Here is a 20,363-nt window from a genome sequence, read left to right on the forward strand (position 1 = left end):
TCTAAAAATCTAAATCATTAACCTGAATTTTGAAATTGATGATGGATTTAAGGTTTAAAAGACGGTGTCTTTTAGGGATGTATTACCCTCGACAAAAAAATGCTTTCTACAATAAATTTATTTCTTACGTTTGAATAAGCACTTTTTATAGAAAAATACTTTTTTTGAAAAATAATAAAAAAATTAAGTATTATTTTAGTAATATCTTTAGATATATTTGAGTAAAAAATCCTATAAACTTGTACGGACATAGATGTGTAAGATTCTATCGAAAACTTGAAATGTGTTGAAAAAATGTTTGGTCCTCAGGAAGTGAGACTTGAATAACAAAAACATGGATGAAGACAATGATTGGAAATGTGCGAACAACTTTAATTTACGGTTAAAAAAATATGTTATTGATTTTATTATTGTTTAAATAATAAAATCGGTAAAATAATTGAAAATATTATTATTTTTATTGATTTTATTATTATTGGACGTTTTATCAAATTTAATAAAATGCTATTGATTTTTTTATTTTTTCTATTGATTTTATTATTATTGAGTATTTTTACCGGAAATATTAAAAAATTAATATTTTAAATAAAAAATTATTTTAAATATTTTTTTAATTTTATTATTTAAATAAAAACAAAATCAACAACACTTTATTTTAACATTATATTAAGGTATTACATTATAAAACATCCCGACAATGATAGAAGGAACCAATTAAGCTCATCCGTGCGGTGAAGTTTCATAAAAGGAACCTGTGGTGTTGCACAATTTTTAGGTTAACATTTTGTTAAGGCCAGTGGGTCCTGTAATCAATCACAGAAGTCACGTGCTCACACGTGCAGGTGAAGTCAGTTCTAATCTCTCCCTCCGTCTTCCTTAAACACACAGAAAACCGTTTTTTGTACACCCTAATGTTTTATGCAAAGGAAATAAAACCATAATTAACTTAAGCATTTCCCCTTAATTACATTTACAACACCTCTTTTGCCATTTGCTTTGCTTTTACAAAGCGCCGATGAAATCTCAGATCCAAAGCCTTGCCAATTTTTGGATTCTTTCTCTCTCTCTCTTTTCCCAAGAAAATTCAGCTGCTCTCTCTACTTTCCCGGGGGGAAAATTGCTCAACTCTGCAAGAAAATCCCCCCTTCCTTCCCAGGGTTGCCTTCTTGGAAATAAATCAACCATCTTCCGAGAAAACCTAGTTTTTGTTCTTTGATACCCTTTTCAAAGAGCTTCTTCTTTTGTTTTTTTTAAAATAATTAATGGAATCAAGATAGTTTCCCCCTTTTTTTCTTCTCCCTTGAATCCAAGATAAACCAAGTTTATTAACTTCATTTATTGAGGAAAAAAGCTTTATTTTTTCTTCTTCTTTCAATGGCTTCAAAAGAAGTATCAGCAATGATAAAACAAGGGTTTATTTCAGACCCGACACTCTCTTTATCTTTCTCTCCATCTAGAACAACTCCCCCAAGGCTCTATTCCCCTTCCTCTTCTCCTCCACCTCCTCCAGCTGAGCCAACTCGACCGAGTCTCAACAACCCCACCCTCTTCGAGATGATGTCTGAGGAAAACCTCCGTGGGTCCAAAACCATGGAAGAATCTCGCAGAAGGACCCAACGCCGAGTTGCCAAATTCATTTCTGAACTCAACGCATATAGCTTCAAAAACGGCGGGCTGGGACCGAGTGATGTAAGGCTCACGGTAGTCTCTAGAGATGGCAATAGAGTGTCCATGGATGTGCACAGGATAGTTTTGTCTGAGAAAAGTAGGTTCTTTGCCGAGAACTTGAGTCAAAGGAGAGAGAAAGGAATCGCTCATACAGTGGAAATCAGTGAATGTGATGATATCGAGGTTTATGTGGAAACTGTTGTTTTGATGTATTGTGATGATCTGAAGAAGAGATTGATCGGTGAAAATGTCACCAATGTCTTGGCTTTGCTTCAGGTATGATAAATTCTAATGAAATTTTGCTTTCACTGCAAGTTTTTTTACAGTTCATGCAATGTATAGCTAATTAGAAATTCTGGGTTTTCTTTAATTAGACTGGTTTGAAGAACTGTAAATCATTGTTTACTATTAATTTTGATTTTATTATAGACTGGTTTGAAATGGATGTCTGTTTTTTGGCCAATCTTTTCCTTCCATTTGAAGCAAAGCTCTGTAATTTATATATCTCATGTGCCTGACCACAATTTAGCTATTTATGCGGCGGTATATATATCTATACGTATGCATTGTTTTTTTTTTTTTTTGCATTTTTTCTTATTTCAGCAGAAATCAGGGCATTTGTAATATTAATGTTTGTTGTTGTAGGTATCTGCGGCCATTATGTTTGATGCAGGGATTACTTCTTGTTTGGAATATTTGGAAGCTGTCCCTTGGTCCGAGGATGAAGAGGAAAAGGTTGTATACCATCTCAGCCAACTCGAGCTTCATGGCTCGATTCCTGAAGTTCTTCAGAGAGTATCGTCTGAACCATCTACTTCCGCGAGATCGGATGGCATCCTTTTGAACCTTCTTGGCGGTATTCTTCAAGCCAAGGATGATAAAGCGCGTCGAGAAATGCAAACTCTTATTTCACGGTTACTTAGAGAAGATTCGTTGGATGAGGACAGTCGGTTCGATGTTTCAAAAGACACCCTTTATCAATTGTGTCACAAATGTCTTAGCTCTCTTGTTCTATGCTTATCTGAAGCTATAGGAACTGACGGTAGTAAGCGAGACCGAGGAGTTTTAATGGCTGAAATAGCTCGAGAAGCTGACAATTTGCAGTGGATTGTCGATATTCTAATCGAAAAGAGAATGGCAAATGACTTTGTGAAACTGTGGGCAGATCAGAGGGAACTTGCAGAGCTTCATTCGAAGATCCCTACTATGTACCGGCATGAAATCAGTAGAATCACTGCTCAACTCTGTATTGCAATAGGTAGGGGAAGCATCTTGGTTCCGAAAGAAAACCGGTTATCGCTGCTGTCGACATGGCTGGACGCACTTTATGAAGATTTCGGGTGGATGAGAAGGGCTTATAAATCAGTAGACAAGAAACTAGTGGAAGATGGGCTGAGTCAGACGATTCTTACTCTGTCTTTGCGGCAACAACAGGTTATTTTGATGAACTGGTTCGATCGGTTTCTGAATAAAGGGGATGACTGTCCCAATATCCAGAGAGCATTTGAAGTTTGGTGGAGAAGAGCTTTCATAAGACAATGCACCGATGTGGAGGATAGTTCACAGTTGCAGATAACTGTCTGCAGTTATCCACCCTGAAACTAGTCAAACGTGTAGTGTATACACAAACTGATTTTTTCTTATAATTTGTCAACCTATCGTCTCCATTTCCTTTTTTTGTTTTCCTTCAGTTGGGTACAAAGCGTAGTGAATACATGAAATTCTAAATATTTGTACTATGTGTGATCTCTACGTACGTTTATAGTGGATTATTGTTTCTTTCATCAGCGAAGTTAAACAGACTCTAGTCACGTAAATTATGAACGAGTGGTATCAACACCATAGTTTGACTCATGACATGATGTGATTATAAATAATTATTCGATTTCAAAAGAAAGGGTTTTATTAATGTTACCGGAGACGTACAACAATAATTTTATTGGAACAAATCTTTAATTATATAAATTTATAACTGAATGGATATACCCATTATGTTGCACTCATTAACTCCTTCAATGTTGTCATCTCTCTCATCAACGGAGAAAATTAGATTATCAACAGTAAATGCGATGACAAGAACTAGAAGCACTAGTTAGTTACTCATTATCTTCCATCTCATTGATTATGTATGATCTTATAACTTCAATTTCTGATGCTAACAACATTTCATTGATATGGTTACTCATTATTTCTTGTAGCACAATGCGAAGACTGTAGATGACATTTGTAACAATCAGGAAGATGTTAAAAAGTAGGAAATGAAAGTAAATATGCATCACAAGAGCAAGACATAATTGAAGAATTATTCCTGGACACGCTAAATATTTGATTCTAACTCCGTCTCTATTTGAAACCACTTCAAATTAAAAATGTAGGATACTATACCTGAGCCAAATGATTGGACGATCACATAATTTCACAAACTGAAACATTCAACTCATAAATCACACTCATACATTGATAAACCATAAATGATATGCATTCATCAAAACTAATCCAAACATTAACAAGGAGTTGCATGCTCGACTTAAACATAGAAACTTTAGTGGAAAAGAAGCTAAAATTGTGATTCAAGGCATAGTGATACCAATACCTAACCTTTGATATTGATATCTAAATGAGATTTAAAATTAAAAAAATACTTTAAAATTTTAGATTTTGATACTAATTGAGGGATATCAATAACAATTCAGACATCAAAGTTCAATAAAAACAAATGAAAATCATAAGAATCAATATCACCCGTGAGGTATTGATACTAACATGTGATTCAAAATTTAAAAAAAAAATAGATTTTGATGTTAGGACCTCACAACCATACAATCTGGATGACTAAAATTAATTAATTTTTTAAAACTTTAAATGCTTTTAAAACCATCTAAGTGACCTCCAATGACCTAGTAACCATTCCACACATGAAGTACACACTACATAGATAAATCTACATAGAAACCATTTCAAATACTTTCTAATTTTAATTCACTGAATTTATAATTAAAAAAATGTCAAGTTATATATCCTAATTGAGAACATGGACTAAAATGAGTAATAATGCATATCTTAATGAAAGTCATGTAAGAAAACCACATGATGTGACGCCCATGTTAAAATTATTCCATCATAACCTCGCCATCATGCGTGTAAGTTCTACCAAACTGTACAATAATAAAAGTTAAAGATTATATGGGATATTATATTAATTTTATTAATTCTTATATTATTTATAATTTTTTATAATAATTAATTGACTTTTTAAAAATTTAAGGATCATAAATTTTTTAATTGAATATTTGAAATGAAATTTGTCTATTTTCGGAGTATTATTTGTATATTTTATCTCAAAATATTTATATAAAATAATAAATAATATGAATACTTTAATTTTATTTTTCCTTTTCGTGTAAAATAAATAAAGATATTTACCATCGAACCCGAAAACCCTAGACATAAAATAGATTGATCGTTAAACCCTGAGGATTTGAGTTCTCCGAAAATTCCCAACCCTAATGAAGACTCTAACAGGCAAAATCCTCTCTTCAACTCCGATTTCCGTTTCCAAGGCAGCCAAAATCATTAATAACTTCGCCGCTACAGACAACGGCGCGTCGCTAGCCATCAGTGCATACCTTCGACGCGCCTCCGCCTCATTCAGCGAGCTCAAACAGTTGCATAGAGAGCTCCAAAAGCCCTCGAAATCGAATCGCAAGCACAAGAAGTCCAAGTCTGAGACCACAGTGGACGGTGCTCGGGAGTCGAGCCTAGAACCGAGTGTATTCAACTCGACCCGTGAAGATGTGGAGCTGAGTCAAGAGGCAAGTCGCGGGCATGGAGACGGAGACGCTAATAGAAAAACGCATAAGACGAAGAAAGATAAGGGCGGGGAAATTAATTCTCGGGACGGTGGGAGCAAAGTTGGAATTGAAGACGGTGGGAGCAAGAGGAAGGAGGAGAAGAACGAGGGTAAGTTTGGGGAAGATGAGAGCAAAACTGCTACTGAGCAGAGTGAGGTAAAGCAGCAGAAGGATAAAAGTGGTAAAAAGATTGAAAATTTAGAGGAAAATGGGGTGAACATTGAGAAGGGTGAAATGAGGTATGAAGAAGGAAGGGAAGGGGAGAAGAAGACGAAGAAGAAGAGGAAGAGTAGAGATACGGAGGAGGGAATTGAAAATAATGCTTCTTCAGAACCCCGGAAGAAGAAGAAGATTAAAAAATGAAGTTGATAAGGGATTGATTTGAGACATTTGAACAATTTTTGTTGTTTCTTATGGCAGATTGAAGGAGGGTTTTGGTTTAGTGGCAATGGTTTGCTCTGCAGGTAAAAAATGGGTAATCATTTTTGGGTACTATTTACATTGTAATGTTTGGAGGAAGTATCTTGTTCCTAATTTGTAATGAATGAAATCTATCTGTGGCTAACTTTGGCATATTTGTTCCTAGTTCTCAATCATTTTTTCGTCATACCAAAGATGCATATGCATGATTGTTAACAAAGTAGGAACTAGTTTTATCGAACGCTTTTGAGGTGTCATATTATTCTAATATGATCTTAGTCGAATATGCAGTTGACACAATTGCTTTGTTAGGAAGAAATATTTCAATGCTTGCAACTTGCAATTACTGAATAGCTTGTTTTGTTGTTTTTGGCATCTCTGAACCTTCTTGCTGCTCCCTGAATGTTAATGATGTTCCAGATGTCGGCAGTTCCGGTATGGTTGAAATAGTAATAAAAAAACATAATGCTGCTTGACAAATGGTATTAGTTTGATTATCATTTAGAAATTCCAAATCACACTGTGCAAAACATTGGTGAATGATTGGAAACCTCTTTTAGCTTATCCTTCAATCTTGTGACCTATCAGGGTTGACTGATATTCTAGACTTTCCTTTGCTCTTACTTATCTCGTTTTGAGGCGTAACCAACATCGGCAGCCTTTTCATATTTCATTTCAAGGTCTGGTTGGCTATCCTGAAAATTAGAGGCATATATTGAGATGATGAATTGTTAGGAAAAGTGTTTGTCAATGCCATGAGGTGTAGATTCTTAAGTTGATTTAGGATTTGTTTCTTGGTGCATTTCGTTTTCTTGAATCGTTGAGAACTTGGGGCACTTAAGACTTGCCTTTGAAGTGGTATACTTGTTTCTGTTGAGTTCAACAAAAACAAAAATCTATGCTGCCATTAGTATAGGGTCATTACCATTTGGGTAGATTTGTTTTGAGTTATCTGCAATCCTTGGGGCTACGACCTGTGGCCGGTGTCGGATACCCCTTCCTCTGGCTTGATAAGACGTGCCTGTTTGATGACTTGCAGATTATTGTGAAAAAAGTGTATTTGCTGAACTGAAATAGAAGCAACAAGCGAAAAGATTATAACAAGCATGTTTTGCTAGTCGTTTTCAGTAGATCTCAAGTAGAAAAAGTAAGCAACAATAGAACTTGAAGCTCTGTTTACAATGTCAAAATGCATGAAAAAGAATGGTTATATAAGTGGCGAGAGTAATATATTTGGTCGGGGGACTGCTGAAACCCTTTGTGATCGATCAAATGTTGGTACCTGAACCATGTTAGTGTTTGATATCATAGTCATATTCTCACTGCATTTCTAGGTGTCGCCGTGTTTGTATGCTTTTGAGCTCTAATGTTTCATCAGTTGTTTTTTTATATATAATTATTTAAAAGATCGATTCTTTTTATATTTGTAGACACTCATTTTCGTTCGGAGCTTATTTTTTAAAATATTTTTGAAAATATTTTTGAAATATAATATACAGTTTTTAGAAAACGGTTTTTGAAAGCATATAATACTTTTTAAAAATCGGTTTTCCAAAATATATATTATATAGTTTTTGAAAACATTTTTCAAAATATATAATATATAGTTTTGAAAACGATCTTTAAAAAATATATACAATATATAGTTTTGAAAACATTTTTATATATATAATATTTTCATTTTCATTTACATTTTTATTTCTTTTTCTTTCATTCATTTTTCTTTCATTCATTTTTCTTTTTCTTTTTTTGGGGTCTATTAAATCCAATAAAGCTTAGTTTGGAGGAAAATGGGTTTGAATCAAACCCAATAGATATTTAGGGTTTCACATTCAATTCAAAGGCGTCGTACAGCGCGCGTGGCGGCCATGTGCTAGACGACCAGGCAAGAAATCCGATCGAAAACTGGTCACAAAACAACCAAGGCAGTGAGTCCCAGTTAAATCAGGGTTGACCTATCCTATTTTAGCCGGTTAAATGTGCAACAACCTCGAACAAATTGGGAACGGGGGTAAACAACCCCGAGCTTACCGAAAACGAACCCCACCGAGAAGGTTATAAATACCCCGGTGAGGCCAAGCGACAGGGGGGCAACCAGAACCAGCACAACGACAACGCAATAGAACCACCGAGAAAAAATAGAATAGTAACCTAGGAAAATCGACAGAGAAACCAAGCAGCATAATACCAAAAAAACAAAAGCAAAAGAATCGAAATACCAAGCCAAATATTGCACAACCCACAAAAAAATATATATAAAAAAGAGTCGGTCTTGGCTCGGAAAAGAAGCAGTCCCCGGAAGTCGAAGGGATTCATCGGAAAAAAGGTGAGAACTGAGTGATTCTGTTTAGATCTACGATTATTGGAGTTTATTTTGGAGATTTGGGGCTCGAGTTTGGCTTCGGGGTGTAAAGGGTAGTTTTTTTGCGGCCGGAGCGACGGTGGGCGGTAGATTTATCACCTGCCCGTGGTCGATTTTCGGCCAGTTGGGGGAGAGGTTGAGAGAGTTTGGGATTTTTTTTTGGAATGGGGGATAAAATGTTTTTTTTCTGGGTTTTGGGCTATTTATAGGGGATGGATCTCTTTGTAATTAGCAAATAGTTAAATCATTTCCGCAGTCCCCCAAGTTTTGATGTGTAATTCATTTTGGTCACTTGTTTCAATTTGGCCTTCGTATTTTCAATTAGTTTAATTTCATCATTTGTTTTATTTATTATATTTTACGATTTGGTCCCCTAACATTTTATTTTTCTCTTGTAGCTCATTTTTAGCATCAATTTGATCCATGAATTTCAATTTATTCGAATTTAGTCCTTTAAGTTTAATATTTTATTTAATTCCTATTCTTTTTTATTCTGTTATTATTTTATTAAATTTAATATTTTTTCTCTTCTTTTTAAAAGTGAACATTTTTCCACTCGTTTTATTATTTATATGTATTTATTCATTTCCTTTAAATTTTAAATTTTCATCATTTTTTCTATTTTTTATTATTCTTTCTGTTAACCTGATTTTATTTATTTATTTATTTATTTAATCTTTTTCTATTTTTTCTATTTATTTAATATTTATTTATTTATTTTTATTGTACAATCTAACAATATTTTTGACTTCTTAAGGGAATTTTTAATCAATCAAATGTAAGTGATTTGAATCAAGTTTTTCAATTTAAATTTAAATTTTTGCAATTACGATAACCGACAAATTAAATGGTACCGAAATGGCAGTTCAAGGGTGCTAATTCTTCCTTGACTGTAACCGACTCCCGAATCTGACATATTTCTGGTAAAACGCAGATCAAGTAAGATGGTGTCTAATCAACTTAAATATTTTCTAAATGATCGATGACAACTCTAACGTGTTTTATTTAAGTCGAAGCTCAATTCTAGGCCCACCTGAAAGACGATTGCGACAGCTTGGCGACTCCGCTGGAGACATGTAAGTGAGTTAGGCCAGAATTAATTTTCGGCTGTCTTTTTAAGTGAAACTAATAAATTTTAATTTTAACTTATCTATTCTATTTTAATTATTTATCTTTGATTATTTTTCAAGTAAATAGTTGTACTGACGTTTTTTCAATGATTTCAGATTTTTGAAAAAGTTTTCATCTCTGGCTCTATACCTGAGCTCCAAATTTTTTTAAGTGGGGGTGAAAGCGACGCCTTCTTGAGAATTTATTCTTCGTGCGGGCCTAGCAAGTAACCTTTGGGGTTTATATAACTTATGCTTCGTGTGAATTTATTCTCCGTGTAGGAATAAGGGAATGTATACTCTTGATTTTAATTTAGTCCACATAAGCTTGTAATGGGCTTAGGACTAAGGGTCTGGCAAGCCCAATGGGGCACCGGTAAGGAGAACTCGGGTACCTTCTTTAAAACCTAAACCGGGAGAATACAAGGAGTTAGAGCCTACCCCAAAACTTCACTTCAAAACCTAGGTTGTCTTGAGTTATTTCATGCTTTACTTTCTGCTCAAAGCGTGAGAACTAGAAATATATGCGGTTAAGACTTGTTCAAAATTAATATGCACGATAGAGATCATGTCCAGGTAGGAATAATAAGCATGCGGCATAAGACTTTTTATTTTCATTATTATTTTGTTTTTTTATATTTATCTCACTAACTTTTTTTCTCCCCTTTCATTTGTGTTTTCTTTTACTTTATTTTTATTATTATTTACATAATTCAAAAGAGGTATTGATCCATAAAAAACGTGTTTGTTAAACATAAATAATTTGCATTAATGGATAAAAGTGTTATAATACAAGAGGTGAAAAACACAGAGGTCTGACTATGGTCAGAAAAGAATCGAAAAGAAAAAAGAGACAGTCTGCAAGGCAATTATGTGTCACATTCAATCAAGAAGACATGTTGCCTACAATTGAAGAGTATACCACTTTGTTGCATTGTGAAGGACTCATAATGGACCATGATTTATACCAAGCACATCAAAAGTTAACTTTTCAAAAATGGGTTGGCAAAGGTTGCAGGGGCAAGACGAGAAAAAGGTTACTGACCCGGAAAGTCCCTTAAAAGATAACAAAAACAAGATGACAAAGCGATGGCTGAAATTAGAGACCATTGTTGACGAATTCAAACAAATAGTTCTTTTTGATATAGGGTTCCAATGATATTTCCGCTAGGAATGCACTCATTCGAGCAACTCAACACTTGCATTAACCAGAGAAGCCGAAATTGTTCGACAGAGTATTCAACCATATACAGATGAAGGCGGGAGATTAGTCAATCTGTTAAAAGCTGTTTGGGGTATAGAAGACTTAGTCAGAATATACTTTTAGTGGGTTTTTGTCTATTAAGAAATAACACTTTTGTCCCAATAAGGATTATTTATAATAACAAACGTGTTTTTTATATCAATGTCTTGAACATTTCATGCATAATACATTTAGACATATTTTGCATTTTATTATTTTTATTTCTTTACATTCGCATTAACTAACAGAAGAATGTCTCATCAAAAAAGGGAACAAACACTTGACATATCGCCCCGAGCATTTGACACACCTCATCCACATAACACTCGTTCAAAGAAGAAGAAGATGGAAGCCAAAATTACTTAACTCGAAGAGAACATGCTGAGGTTGCAAAGGGAAATGGAAGAAAAAATAAGCCAGAATAATCAAAGTACTCTAGATACGATCACTAAGAGCCAAGAGTCATTGGTTGATCAGATTATCGCCAAGTTAGCTGGCTTACATCAAGCAAGTGTGCCCGGGGCAGGTTCGTCTGATGGGTAGCTATGCCTCTTACCCCACAGTTAGTTATCTCACCTGGAATTTTACCAGGACTACAAGGGGACTCATCCGCTACAAAAACAAAGGCCTCGTCTGTTATAAAGGTACAGACTTCTGTATCTAACCTTGATAATAATCTGGGTGATTAACTTATGTCGGATTTTGATGAAGAGGACAAGGCAAAGAAAATGGAGGATAAAATCAAACAATTGGATGACCAAATGAAGGTGGTTAAAGGATACCATGACTACAATGGAGTCGATGCCGCAGAACTCAGTTTAGTCCCAGATTTGGTTCTTCCTTCGAAATTCAAGTCCTCGGAATTTGAGAAGTTTGATGGGAACATTTGTTCGTCGGCCCACATTAGCATGTTCTCGAAAGATGACAGGATATGTAGGAAACGACCAACTCCTGATCTATTGCTTCTAGGAGAGTCTGTCAGGCTCCGTCATCCGGTGGTACAATCAGCTAAGCCGATTCCATATCAAGACTTGGAAGGATTTAACCAAGTCATTTATGGAACAATACAAACAAGTCAATGACATGATACCAAATCGAGTTATGCAACAAAGAATGAAAAAGGAGCATAAAGAAAATTTCAGACAATACGCACATAAATGGAGAGATTTAGCTGTGCAAGTTCATCCACCCTTGGATGAGAAAAAAACTAGGAAGCTCTTCATGCAAACAATGAAGGCTCCTTACTTCGGGCACCTGGTTGCAATCACATCAAAAAAAATTTCGGACTTAGTCATGGCCGGGAAGATGGTAGAAATGGTCATAAAGCAAGGCAAGATCGAGGAATGTGAGGCTAGTAAGAAACCTCCTATGAAGAAAAAGGATGGAGAGATTAACAATGTCAACACCTACAATGCCAATAAAGGTGTTACATCTCCAACAGAAAATCAACCGCAGCTGTACTGTCAGGTACTTCTAGACAAGATTTTAGGGAACCCAGGAAAGAAAGAGAAAGAGAACATTTCAACCCTATTCTTATGACATACAAAGAACTTTATCAACAGTTTTTTGACACTCACGTAGTGTCACCATACCCGGTGGAGCCCATGAAGCCCCCGTACCCCAGGTGGTATGATGAGAACACTTAGTGCAAATATCATAGAGGTGTCCCAAGGCACACTATCAAGAACTGCTTCGCATTTAAGAAAATCGTGTAGAAAATGTGAACAAGAATTGTATCAACTTCAACAACTCGGGGGCATCCTAATAAGGAATAAGATCATTTCATTCCATCATGAAGCTTTATTCCATTTGCAACATTTTGTTTGAATTTTTTTTCATCTTTTTAGTTTTTTGTAAGAATATTTAAATGAATTTATGCTACTTTAAAGATGGTGAGCAATGAATCAAATTTGCAGACTTGAAATTCTTTGAATATCAATTGAATTAAAAAACTCCATAAATGATTCAGAGTTACAGATCTTTGACAAAGTGACATGATTAAAATTTGAAAAAACAAGGACCTTGACCTTACCCTAGAAAATACGCTCGAACACCATACCATTCTCTTGCAAGAACCAATATAGCTTTCTCCTCTCATAAGGAAATGCACAATAGGCTTGGTATTCAAGTATGTACAGGAGCGGACAACATGGGGCATCTTTTACGTATGACAATACAAAACTGACTAGACCATACATCTGTTGATAACGTTCAATGATGATGATGATCTTCACATATGGAATAGTCAAATAGGTGAATCTAGTTTAGGCCAGTTGCTTGGAAATTGAAATCTAAATATGAGATTTCTTGACTTTCAACAACACCTAGACTATAACAGGTTCTTCTTGACAAGCTTAAGAAATTGAATCTGTATGCCCAGAATGTAATTATATAAAGTTGAGCTATTCCGCTAAAGCAATTGGTTATAGAGGAAACTTGAAAGCTCTGTCTTTTGAATATATTATATTCAAACCATGACATTGCTCAAAAACTTGGTAGTTCAGTGTTTGTTCCACTGCAATTGTCATGTCGAAGACTTTGTGATGAGATGAACCCTTCAGTTAGCCTGATAAAGGCTATTATAATATATATATATATATATATATATATATATATATATATATATATATAAAGTTTAATTCAGCTAGTCAATAAATGAAAAATTAAATCAAATTTATCTGAATAAAGAGTTTTTATAAAGATTGACTAAGGGAGTTAAGGAACACCTGTTATAGTCAATTTCACACGAGCACTCAAGAATTTCATTTTTAGATCGATATTTCAGCACTCTCTTTATTAGAGGAGTCTACGAAGCTTGAACAAATGAAAGATTTCAGAGAACCAAAATAGAAGTGCTCTAGAAAGTCTAACAATTGATTATGTTAGTTGCGTCATTTTGTTCGCGTCCGATTAAAATACCAAGCCAAAAAAAGGGGCACGCTGCGATGTTCAAAACGACCGAGAAAGAAATGATATTTGGTTATTGAAACCTTAGAAAATAGGAGGCCAACCTGAAGCTAACTAATCAATTTGGATACTTGTCAAAGAACTATAACTCTGAAAGCATTAAAGAGCTATTTATTCTTTTAATATTTTGTGAACTCATGTTTATGAGTTGATTCGATTGAGAGCTTGAATTAAGAGGCAATGTTTTACAAAATTCTTATATTCTTTTTTCCTAAAATAAAAGAAAGGAGAAAAATATTCTCAAACAGGACAGTCTCAAATGTAAAAGGTCCTTGAAGCGGGTGAGGCTCATTTTGTCTCTATTGAAGAATGAACAAACAATGCCAGAATAATGGAGCATTTCACATTCTTAAAAGGAAATAGTCCGAGTGATCAGATAGAGCTTGTAACACTCCCTTGTGACATTGTCTGCAACCCGAGAAGAAAATGAGACATGATCGATTCCAAGGACAAGACTGATAAACAATTAGGCTCTATCCAGGAGATAAAACATAACTAATTCATGTTGCATACATCTTAGACATACTTAAGACCATCACATTTATCATTTTTCGCATACATAATTTTTACAGCTTTAGAGTCATGTAACACCCCAACCCGTATCCGACCCGGATACGAATCCGATGTGTCACATCAACTATTAAGAACATGTACTTTTATAAAAAAAAACCATAGAAAATTTAAAACTTCCATTCTATAAAGTTATTCTTTTACATAAACATGTTCAAAACATTACCAAACTCCATTAGAGCGTATATACTTAATGACTTTATTTACATGCCAACATACTAAATTACATAACAAGACATACTTTACAAAATATTTCTGATCTGATCTTCGAGTGGAGATATATTGTTCTGCTGGTCCTAAGCTTGATCCTCTTGCTTATCAACACCTACGTGTAAGACATTTACCCGCTAAGTCATAGACTTAGTGAGATATGTAATTACATATACAAACTAACAAATGTATGTATATATCATGCAATACAACATCATACTTATATACATACTTAACCCATCATTAACATGCTTATCATTACTCATTTTATTATCACTAATTTCCTTCATATCATATGAGTAAATACTTGACATAAACATACAACCTATACCCTAATTCACCACAGTGCATGAACCATTACTACTATCATATCATACACAAGCACATATAATCTCATATAAAAAAATACACATATGCACTTATTATTATTAACATGAACTTATCGTTTATACATATCATATAACACATATACCATTTCACAAAGAAACACACATATTACAATAGCAAGTGATTTATAATCATTAAAGTCCATGTATACTTTTGAGAACATAAGGTATATGAGTACATAGAGGTTGTGCACATATGTTGTCACCACAACACGTAATATTCCCACTAGGGGTGCGTAGAATTTATCCCAAATGGCCATTATGTCCCGAAGGACCACATATAACACTCAACTCATGGCATACCAACTATACCCCTAGCTCATAACACATAACATAGGCATTATTATTATGTTATCACACTTTCACATATTCATCTTATATACACATTTAAGCTCATGGCTTCTTATCATATATATTGTGTAATACTCACTTGGAGTCTCATATCTTCTTATCACATATCTCACGTCACAAATTCTTGTATTTATATAGCATGTCATCACGTAGCTCATGTCACGTTTTCATATGATTTCATATTCACATAGCACTTAACTTATTTATTATTCTTATATCTTTTCATATACATATGAACACATATTTTCTCATCTTATAACTTATATTACATATGCATGTAATCTTATGACTTATTATCAAGTACCTCGGGTAACATTTTTGTATTATTTCATATATCATTATCAAATAACACATATCACATAAATGTATATCACATAACATGTAATACAACAAGGCACATTCACTTAGTACACAATCCTAATGCTTCGACTCATGATATCATATATTTATATAAATCACATACATGTAATACATACTAGGCATATTCATACATATCACATATAGAAATGCACTTACCTTTAACATATGCATGGACTCATATACATCTAAGCCTCATATCCATATATGCTTATATTCACATACTCATGCCACTTAATATAGGAATTAGACTTATCACAAGTCTTAATTTCATAGCATAACTTATTCTTATCATCATGTACTCACCTAGGTCTCAACAGACACTACCAATCTCTTATTCTTTCTTGCGAATCTCAATCTGACAGCCTATCCTAACTTTGCTTTCGGTCGATATCTTGTAGCTAGAGCCAACGTGAAGAAGAGGAAAGCAAGAAGAAGAAGAGAGCTTCCAAATAACTCTCCCCCACATTTTTCACTCCATTTAAGGGGAAAATATCTTTTAAAAGAAAAAGACCATAATACTCTTTTAATCCTTCCATAATTACAATTTAATCAGTACTGATATATTCCTATTTCAGTTCTTGAACTTTTTAATTTTCCTAAATTAACCCCAAATTTCAAAAATTCTCATTTTAGTCACTAACTCGATCTTTGGGATGTTACAAATCAAGTTTCAACTTCAAGATGAAAGATACTTGATTCAAAAGCACATTCAGAAAAGATCGATGGTGGTTACTTAACTCAGCAGTAGGGACCTACACTTAAACCAACTTGACATATTGAAAGATTGACAGATCTTATAATCAACTTCAGATGGGTTCGAGAGCCAATTCAAAACGGACCCAATTTAGCTTAACTCAACGACGAGTGGCTAGTTTTCCACAAAGAATGATCTCCGGCTGATAGAATATACCACTTAGCTTTCCCGTGAAAGGGAGTCATCTAAAGAATTATGATCGGCTTAGACCCGTGAAGGGGCAATCCTTCATTTAGCCAAATTTACAGTATAGCTTAAGTCGAGAAAAGTTGTCTATCAACAAACAACTTTCCAACTCAGACATCGAGTTAGATTTTAACTTCATGGTGAAAGATATTGAACTCGAAACGACACAACTTATACTAGATTAGATTTCACCTTCACAACGAATGATATTTAACCCAAAGCCAATTTGGCGAATCACTACAACTCGATATTGGATTTCAACTTCACAAAGAAGGATATCCAATACAAAGCTCAACTTCACAACGAACGAGCCATCCACGATTTCAACTTCACGAAGAAGGATATCGTGCCCAAATGGATTGACCCAGTTTCACAGCAAATGAGTCATATGCAATAATAGGGGTTATCTCCCAGCCTATTCCAGTATAGCTCAAGGCGAGAAGGGTTATCTGCAACATAAAACCGCCGAGTTCTATTCCATTCAGCTCAAGGGTGTATCAATCGCAAGGTAGCAGCGAAGAACTACTTTCAAGTTGAATTTTAAACCGAGGTCCTTAAGTCAAAACGAAGACCTGGGTTGGCTGCGATTTAGCAACAAGGAACTATATCCCAGTTAAATTTACAGTATAGCTCAAGGCGAGAAAGACTATCTGTCAACAACAACTTTCAAGTTTGATTCTATTAAGCTTGATGACATATCAACTGCACAGTAGTAGCAAGGAACTACTTTCTGGTTGAATTTTAAACTGAGGTCTTTAAGTCAATAAGAAGATTTGGGGCAATCTTTGAGCCTAGTGCAACATAACTCAAGGAGAGAAGGGTTATCTGTCAACAAAAACCTTTGAGTTCGATTCCATTCAGCTCGAGGGCATATCAACCACATGGTAGCATCAAGGAACTACTTTCCGATTGAATTTTCAAACTGAGGTCTTTAAACCGAGAAGAAGACCAAGGTTTACTACGATTTAGCAACAAGAAGTCATTTTCCGAAATACGATTTCAATTTCATGAAGAAGTATATCATTTCAAGACTGACTTAACTTCGCGACAGAGGATTCATCCGCAACTCAAATTAAAAGGGAGTTATTCCTAATTGCAATATCAGAGTCAATTTTTATCTCCGTAAGGGAGGATATTAGACTCAGAAACCCCTTTATACCAGGCGAAAATATGTGCCCTTTTATCTTTGTCATATTTTTCGTTATACGAAAAAGGACAAAGAGGGACAGCTGTAGACACTCATTTTCGTCCGGAGCTTATTTTCAAAATATATAGTTTTTAGAAAACGGTTTTTGAAAGCATATAATACATACTTTTTAAAAATCGATTTTTGAAATTTTATATTATATTGTTTTTGAAAACATTTTTCAAAATATATAATATATAGTTTTGAAAATGTTCTTTAAAAAATATATATAATATATAGTTTTGAAAATATTATAATATATAACATTTTTCATTTACATTTTTATTTATTTTTCTTTCATTCATTCATTCATTCATTTATTTTTCTTTTTTCTTTTTCTTTTTTAGGGTCCATTAAGTCCAATGAAGCCCGTTTGGAGGAAAATGGGCCTGAACTAACCCATTAGAGGTTTAGGGTTTCACATTTAGTTCAAAGGCATCGCACAACACACGTAGCGGCCATGTGTCAGACGATCAGGTGAGAAATTCAGCCAAAAACCGGTCACAAAACAACCAAGGCAGTGAGTCCCGACTAAATCGGGACTGACCCAACCCGTTTTAGTCGGTCGAACGTGTAATAACCCTGAATAAATCAGGAACAGGGGTAAACAACCCCGAGGCTAGCAGAAACGAACCCCACCGAGAGGGTTATAAATACCCCAGTGAGGCCAAGCAACAGGGGGCAACCGCAACCAGTACAACAATAACACAATCGAACCACAAAGAGAAAAAAACAAAATAGCAACCTAGGAAAATCGATAGAGAAACCAAGCAACATAATACCAAAAAACGAAAGCAAAAGAATCAAATTACCAAGCAAAATATTGCACAACCCACAAAAATATATATATATAAAAAAGAAGAGAGTGCCTCAGTCTTCGCTCGGGAAAGAATTAATCACCGAAAGTTGAAGGGATTCATCAGAAAAAAAAGGTGAGAACTGAGTGATTCTTTTTAGATCCACGATTATTGGAGTTTATTTTGGAGATTTGGGGCACGAGTTTGGCTTCGGCGTGTAAAGGGGAGTTTTTTGGGCTAATAACTTTCTTTTCCTACCACCGGAGACGGTGGCCAGAGCGGATACGGGAGACGGATTTGTCACTGGCGGGTGGTCGGTTTTCGACTGGCTATGGGAGAGGTTGAGATTTTTTTTGGAATGGGGGATAAAATGTTTTTTTTTCTGGGTTTTGGGATATTTATAGGGGAGAGACCACCTTAAAATTAGTAAATAGTTAAATCATTTTCGCAGTCCCCCAAGTTTTGATGTGTAATTCGTTTTAGTCACCTGTTTCAATTTGACCTCCACATTTTCAATTATTTAAATTTTAAAGACGGTTGTGACAATATTAAATCACTCAAAATTCGGATCTTTTATACCTCTAATGTTGTTCTTTTTATAGTTGTCAAGATTGTAAGTGGATCTTTTATTAAAGTTAACATTCTTTATTTGGATAATTATTTGGTATATTGGTGGTAAAAAAATTAATTCTAGAATTGGAATTCAGAAATCATTATATCCTTAAGTGGTATTTAAAAATTTTATAAAATAATACGTATGAAACTATCAAATAATAGTCCAAATTTGTTTTGTATATAACATATTAGAAGTAATAAAACAAATTCAAGCCCAATTTGATTTGAAAGTAGAGGCTGCAATGGGCAACAGCAGGATATGGGCCAAATCTCCAATCCATTTGCAAAAAGGAGTTTGGAAAGCCACAGATACGTGCAAGTGCTCCCATTGGACCAATTCAGCTTTCTTTATTGAAGTAATAATAACTTCCGCAACCAAATGGAACAGAGATTTCTTTCTCATAAAATCTCCCAGTACTTCTAAAACTTCATAATTTACAGATTCAGACCCCTCAATTTGACATGAATCATTATCAAAGACTTTACAGCAACAGCTGGTAGAGGAAAGTATCCCATCCAAGATCAGGACATGTTCAACACCAAGCCTCTATGCATCGGTAGAGACAGATGCATGATTTTATACTAAAAGGGTGAACTTATAGAATTTTAAGGGGGTGTTTGATTTAGGTAATATAGGATTACCAGGGGAATGGAATGTCATTCCCCCGTTTGGTTGTCCAGTAATCTTATTCCCCGGTAATCTTTTATTCTCAACAGTGGTATTTTTTGGGTATATTACCAAGAATGTGATTACCCACTCCCTTAGGTATTGTTGAATTATCGGTGTTTTGGACTAAAATGCCCTTAAATTTCCCCCCAAAAATATCCTTCTTCTGTCGTTGATTAATAAAAATTCTACGAATGTTAAATTAAAATTTTATCCTTAAACTATTTAAGATTTACAAAAAAAATTCATAATTAGAATTTTATATGAAGTTCAGGGGTTAAAATAAAATTTTTACCATTTCATTAAACCTATTTATCTTTTCAATTTTGTAAAAAAAATTATATAAATTTTATGAATTTAAAATTTTTAAAGAATATATATAAATTAATTATAGTAACATTATAGTAGAATTCAACTTCTTAAAAAAACAAATATATAATAAGGACAATTTAGTAAAATATACATTCCAATAATCCTTTATTCATTTAACCAACTACTGTAATCTTACATTCCTGCTAAACGAACCAAATACAAAATACAACATTTTCAGTAATCTTATTCCCGTCGGTAATCCTATTCCCACGGTAATCTTATATTCCGTGAATCAAACCACCTAACAGGTAAATTTATAAATTTTAGAATGAACCACAAATCTCAAATC

General features: G+C 34.4%; 2 protein-coding genes across 3 annotated transcripts; both read left to right on the forward strand.

The window, feature by feature from the left end:
* The first annotated feature begins 997 nt into the window (after positions 1-997).
* On the forward strand, positions 998-19,435 carry LOC120174968 (BTB/POZ domain-containing protein At5g60050-like). 2 transcript variants are annotated; one of them, XM_039181689.1, is made up of 3 exons: positions 998-1,944; positions 2,314-3,279; positions 19,424-19,435. In XM_039181689.1, exons 1-2 carry the CDS (start codon positions 1,375-1,377, stop codon positions 3,265-3,267), a joined length of 1,524 nt encoding a protein of 507 aa, XP_039037620.1. In that variant the 5' UTR covers positions 998-1,374; the 3' UTR covers positions 3,268-3,279; positions 19,424-19,435. The 2 variants fall into 2 exon arrangements, with proteins under 2 accessions (XP_039037620.1, XP_039037619.1); XM_039181688.1 differs by lacking the exon at positions 19,424-19,435 and having other exon boundaries at positions 2,314-3,328.
* On the forward strand, positions 5,175-5,882 carry LOC120174948. The gene has a single exon (XM_039181676.1). The coding sequence runs from the start codon at positions 5,175-5,177 to the stop codon at positions 5,880-5,882; it is 708 nt and encodes a 235-aa protein (XP_039037607.1).
* Positions 19,436-20,363: the final 928 nt, after the last annotated feature.

This window comes from Hibiscus syriacus, unplaced genomic scaffold, assembly GCF_006381635.1.
Source record: "Hibiscus syriacus cultivar Baekdansim isolate YM2019G1 unplaced genomic scaffold, ASM638163v2 tig00112131_pilon, whole genome shotgun sequence".
NCBI classification, from domain to species: domain Eukaryota; kingdom Viridiplantae; phylum Streptophyta; class Magnoliopsida; order Malvales; family Malvaceae; genus Hibiscus; species Hibiscus syriacus.

Coding starts and splice junctions, on each gene's coding strand:
- LOC120174968 (XM_039181689.1), top strand. CDS start 1,375: ATGGCTTCAAAAGAAGTATCAGCAATGATAAAACAAGGGTTTATTTCA. Junction 1,945..2,313: donor ATGTCTTGGCTTTGCTTCAG/GTATGATAAATT, acceptor TTGTTGTTGTAG/GTATCTGCGGCCATTATGTT.
- LOC120174948 (XM_039181676.1), top strand. CDS start 5,175: ATGAAGACTCTAACAGGCAAAATCCTCTCTTCAACTCCGATTTCCGTT.